Raw genomic sequence first — 6246 nt, 5'->3', positions numbered from 1 at the left:
TATATATATATATATGTATATATATATGTATATATATGTATGTATATATATGTATATATATATGTATGTATATATATATATATATATGTATATATATATGTATATATATATATATATATATATATATATATATATATATATATATATATATATATATATATGTATATATATATATATATATATATATATATATATATATATATATATTCATCTTTGAAAATTGTGAGTCGATTTAGATTCGGAATGAATAAGAATCGCGATTTGGATGTAAATCAATTTATATTCCCTCCAAATGATGGAATAAGTTACAGAATGGAGTAAATGTAGTATATTACTTTCTGGTCTCATTGGGGTTTGGGCCTATTTTAAAAACAACAACAACTGAGCTGAAATCATAAAGTTTCCTTAAACACACACAACATTGTGGGGCGACCACCTGTCAGTCTGCTTCGGAACACTGGGGGAAAAATCAAATAATCTTAATATTATTTTTGATGAGTTCAGCAGGTAGGACTGTCACCAGAGTGTAATGTTGACATGTGTCTATATCAGGGGTCACCAACCTTTTTGAAACCAAGAGCTACTTCGTGGGTAGTGATTAATGCGAAGGGCTACCAGTTTGATACACACTTAAATAAATTGCCAGAAATAGCCAATTTGCTCAATTTACCTTTAACTCTATGTTATTATTAATAATTAATGATATTTACACTTAATTGAGCGGTTTAAAAGAGGAGAAAACACGAAAAAAAAATTACAATTAATTTTGAAGCAGTTTATCTTCAATTTCGACTCTTTAAAATTCAAAATTCAACCGAAAAAAAGAAGAGAAAAACTTAAAAAAAGAATTTATGGAACATCATTAGTCATTTTACCTGATTAAGATTAATTTTAGAATTTTGATGACATGTTTTAAATAGGTTAAAATCCAATCTACACTTTGTTAGAATATATAACAAATTGGACCAAGCTATATTTCTAACAAAGACAAATCATTATTTCTTCTACATTTTCCAGAACAAAAATGTAAAAAGAAATTCAAAAGACTTTGAAATAAGATTTAAATTTGATTCTACAGATTTTCTAGATTTGCCAGAATAATTTTTTTGAATTTGAATCATAATAAGTTTGAAGAAATATTTTACAAATATTCTTCGTCGAAAAACAGAAGCTAAAATGAAGAATTAAATTAAAATTGATTTATTATTCTTTACGATAAAATTTTTTTTTTTACCTGAACATTGATTTAAATGGTCAGGAAAGAAGAGGAAGGAATTTAAAAGGTAAAAAGGTATGTGTTTAAAAATCCTAAAATAATTTTTAAGGTTGTATTTTTTCTCTAAAATTGTCTTTCTGAAAGTTATAAGAAGCAAAGTAAAAAAAATAATGAATTTATTTAAACAAGTGAAGACCAAGTCTTTAAAATATTTTCTTGGATTTTCAAATTCTATTTGAGTTTTGTCTCTCTTAGAATTAAAAATGTCGAGCAAAGCGAGACCAGCTTGCTAGTAAATAAATACAATTTAAAAAATCGAGGCAGCTCACTGGTAAGTGCTGCTATTTGAGCTATTTTTAGAACAGGCCAGCGGGCTACTCATCTGGTCCTTACGGGCTACCTGGTGCCCGCGGGCACCGCGTTGGTGACCCCTGGTCTATATTGATATTACATGTGATGATTGGTAGTTTGTGGTCCTCAACAACTGTCATGTCATGTCTCGGTGTTTGTTCAGGTCCTGCTCCTGGCAACCTGCACCGTGCAGAGTCTGTATCCAGACCAGGTGTGGCCAGAAGACCCACCACCATCAGGGTGCCCTCTCTGACAGGTGAGTCCAAGTAGACCCACCACCACCATCAGGGTGCCCTCTCTGACAGGTGAGTCCAAGTAGACCCACCACCACCATCAGGGTGCCCTCTCTGACAGGTGAGTCCAAGTAGACCCACCACCACCATCAGGGTGCCCTCTCTGACAGGTGAGTCCAAGTAGACCCACCACCACCATCAGGGTGCCCTCTCTGACAGGTGAGTCCAAGTAGACCCACCACCACCATCAGGGTGCCCTCTCTGACAGGTGAGTCCAAGTAGACCCACCACCACCATCAGGGTGCCCTCTCTGACAGGTGAGTCCAAGTAGACCCACCACCACCATCAGGGTGCCCTCTCTGACAGGTGAGTCCAAGTAGACCCACCACCACCACCACCATCAGGGTGCCCTCTCTGACAGGTGAGTCCAAGTAGACCCACCACCACCATCAGGGTGCCCTCTCTGACAGGTGAGTCCAAGTAGACCCACCACCACCATCAGGGTGCCCTCTCTGACAGGTGAGTCCAAGTAGACCCACCACCACCACCACCATCAGGGTGCCCTCTCTGACAGGTGAGTCCAAGTAGACCCACCACCACCATCAGGGTGCCCTCTCTGACAGGTGAGTCCAAGTAGACCCACCACCACCATCAGGGTGCCCTCTCTGACAGGTGAGTCCAAGTAGACCCACCACCACCATCAGGGTGCCCTCTCTGACAGGTGAGTCCAAGTAGACCCACCACCACCATCAGGGTGCCCTCTCTGACAGGTGAGTCCAAGTAGACCCACCACCACCATCAGGGTGCCCTCTCTGACAGGTGAGTCCAAGTAGACCCACCACCACCACCACCATCAGGGTGCCCTCTCTGACAGGTGAGTCCAAGTAGACCCACCACCACCATCAGGGTGCCCTCTCTGACAGGTGAGTCCAAGTAGACCAACATGTTACAAACATCATCACTGCTCCAAGGCTGGGGGCCAAATCTGGCCAGGCAATGACACCATACTATTACTGGCCCCCAGGTCACTTTAGTACTGACTGTAGTATCACTACTGACTGTAGTAGACTGTCGTACTGACTGTAGTATTACTACTGACTGTAGTAGACTGTAGTACTGACTGTAGTATTACTACTGACTGTAGTAGACTGTCGTACTGACTGTAGTATTACTACTGACTGTAGTAGACTGTAGTACTGACTGTAGTATTACTACTGACTGTAGTAGACTGTAGTACTGACTGTAGTATTACTACTGACTGTAGTAGACTGTAGTACTGACTGTAGTATTACTACTGACTGTAGTAGACTGACGTACTGACTGTAGTATTACTACTGACTGTAGTATTACTACTGACTGTAGTAGACTGTAGTACTGACTGTAGTATTACTACTGACTGTAGTATTACTACTGACTGTAGTAGACTGACGTACTGACTGTAGTATTACTACTGTCTGTAGTATTACTACTGACTGTAGTAGACTGTAGTACTGACTGTAGTATTACTACTGACTGTAGTATTACTACTGACTGTAGTAGACTGTAGTACTGACTGTAGTATTACTACTGACTGTAGTAGACTGTAGTACTGACTGTAGTATTACTACTGACTAGTAGACTGTAGTACTGACTGTAGTATTACTACTGACTGTAGTATTACTACTGACTGTAGTAGACTGTAGTACTGACTGTAGTATTACTACTGACTGTAGTAGACTGACGTACTGACTGTAGTATTACTACTGACTAGTAGACTGTAGTACTGACTGTAGTATTACTACTGACTGTAGTATTACTACTGACTGTAGTAGACTGTAGTACTGACTGTAGTATTACTACTGACTGTAGTAGACTGTAGTACTGACTGTAGTATTACTACTGACTGTAGTAGACTGTAATACTGACTGTTGTACTGATTATAGTACTGACTGTAGTTCTTACTGTAGTACTGACTGTAGTAGGCTTTAGTACTGACTGTAGTATCACTACTGACTGTAGTAGCGTGTAGTACTGACTGTAGTATTACTACTGACTGTAGTAGACTGTAATACTGACTGTTGTACTGATTATAGTACTGACTGTAGTTCTAACTGTAGTGCTTGCTTTAGTACTGAGTGTAGTATCACTACTGACTGTAGTAGACTGTAGTACTGACTGTAGTATTACTACTGACTGTAGTAGACTATAATACTGACTGTTGTACTGATTATAGTACTGACTGTAGTTCTAACTGTAGTTCTTACTGTAGTACTGACTGTAGTAGGCTTTAGTACTGACTGTAGTATCACTACTGACTGTAGTAGACTGACGTACTGACTGTAGTATTACTACTGACTGTAGTAGACTGTAGTACTGACTGTAGTATTACTACTGACTGTAGTAGACTGTAATACTGACTATTGTACTGATTATAGTACTGACTGTAGTTCTTACTGTAGTACTGACTGTAGTAGGCTTTAGTACTGACTGTAGTATCACTACTGACTGTAGTAGACTGTAGTACTGACTGTAGTATTACTACTGACTGTAGTAGACTGTAATACTGACTGTTGTACTGATTATAGTACTGACTGTAGTTCTAACTGTAGTGCTTGCTTTAGTACTGACTGTAGTATCACTACTGACTGTAGTAGACTGTAGTACTGACTGTAGTATTACTACTGACTGTAGTAGACTGTAGTACTGACTGTTGTACTGATTATAGTACTGACTGTAGTTGTAACTGCAGTAGGCTTTAGTACTGACTGTAGTATTACTACTGACTGTAGTAGACTGTAGTACTGACTGTAGTTCTAACTGTAGTGCTTGCTTTAGTACTGACTGTAGTATCACTACTGACTGTAGTAGACTGTAGTACTGACTGTAGTATTACTACTGACTGTAGTAGACTGTAGTACTGACTGTTGTACTGATTATAGTACTGACTGTAGTTGTAACTGCAGTAGGCTTTACTACTGACTGTAGTATTACTACTTACAGTAGTAGACTAGTACTGTCTGTAGTATTACTACTGACTGTAGTAGACTGTAATACTGACTGTTCTGATTATAGTACTGACTGTAGTTCTAACTGTAGTTCTTACTATAGTACTGACTGTAGTATCACTACTGACTGTAGTAGACTGACGTACTGACTGTAGTATTACTACTGACTGTAGTAGACTGACGTACTGACTGTAGTATTACTACTGACTGTAGTAGACTGTAGTACTGACTGTTGTACTGATTATAGTACTGACTGTAGTTCTAACTGTAGTTATTACTGTAGTACTGACTGTAGTAGGCTTTAGTACTGACTGTAGTATTACTACTGACTGTAGTATTACTACTGACTGTAGTATTACTACTTACAGTAGTAGACTAGTACTGTCTGTAGTATTACTACTGACTGTAGTAGACTGTAATACTGACTGTTCTGATTATAGTACTGACTGTAGTTCTAACTGTAGTTCTTACTATAGTACTGACTGTAGTAGGCTTTAGTACTGACTGTAGTATCACTACTGACTGTAGTAGACTGATGTACTGACTGTAGTATTACTACTGACTGTAGTAGACTGTAGTACTGACTGTAGTATTAGTACTGACTGTAGTAGACTGTAATACTGACTGTAGTACTGATTATAGTACTGACTGTAGTTCTAACTGTAGTTCTAACTGTAGTTCTTACTGTAGTACTGACTGTAGTAGGCTTTAGTACTGACTGTAGTATCACTACTGACTGTAGTAGACTGTAGTACTGACTGTAGTATTACTACTGACTGTAGTAGACTGTAATACTGACTGTTGTACTGATTATAGTACTGACTGTAGTTCTAACTGTAGTTCTTGCTTTAGTACTGACTGTAGTATCACTACTGACTGTAGTAGACTGTAGTACTGACTGTAGTATTACTACTGACTGTAGTAGACTGTAATACTGACTGTTGTACTGATTATAGTACTGATTGTAGTTCTAACTGTAGTTCTTACTGTAGTACTGACTGTAGTAGGCTTTAGTACTGACTGTAGTATCACTACTGACTGTAGTAGACTGTAGTACTGACTGTAGTATTACTACTGACTGTAGTAGACTGTAATACTGACTGTTGTACTGATTATAGTACTGACTGTAGTTGTAACTGCAGTAGGCTTTAGTACTGACTGTAGTATTACTACTGACAATAGTAGACTGTAGTACTGTTTGTAGTATTACTACTGACTGTAGTAGACTGTAATACTGACTGTTGTACTGATTATAGTACTGACTGAAGTTCTAACTGTAGTTCTTACTGTAGTACTGACTGTAGTAGGCTTTAGTACTGACTGTAGTATTACTACTGACTGTAGTAGACTGACGTACTGACTGTAGTTGTAACTGCAGTAGGCTTTAGTACTGACTGTAGTATTACTACTGACAATAGTAGACTGTAGTACTGAGTGTAGTATTACTACTGACTGTAGTAGA

At 38.3% G+C, this 6246-nt stretch overlaps 1 protein-coding gene across 1 annotated transcript in view; it reads left to right on the top strand.

The window, feature by feature from the left end:
- The window catches only part of LOC133639811 (SH3 domain-containing protein 19-like), a 68414-nt gene that overhangs the window by 52197 nt on the left and 9971 nt on the right, over positions 1-6246 (top strand). The window contains exon 10 of the mRNA XM_062033428.1: positions 1731-1823. Within this exon, the coding sequence (XP_061889412.1) occupies positions 1731-1823 (93 nt within the window). The remainder of the gene's footprint in view (positions 1-1730; positions 1824-6246) is intronic.

This window comes from Entelurus aequoreus, linkage group LG22 (genome assembly GCF_033978785.1).
Source record: "Entelurus aequoreus isolate RoL-2023_Sb linkage group LG22, RoL_Eaeq_v1.1, whole genome shotgun sequence".
Classification (NCBI taxonomy): domain Eukaryota; kingdom Metazoa; phylum Chordata; class Actinopteri; order Syngnathiformes; family Syngnathidae; genus Entelurus; species Entelurus aequoreus.
Note: the sequence above shows the minus strand (reverse complement) of the source record. Positions and strands in the feature narration are given on the sequence as shown.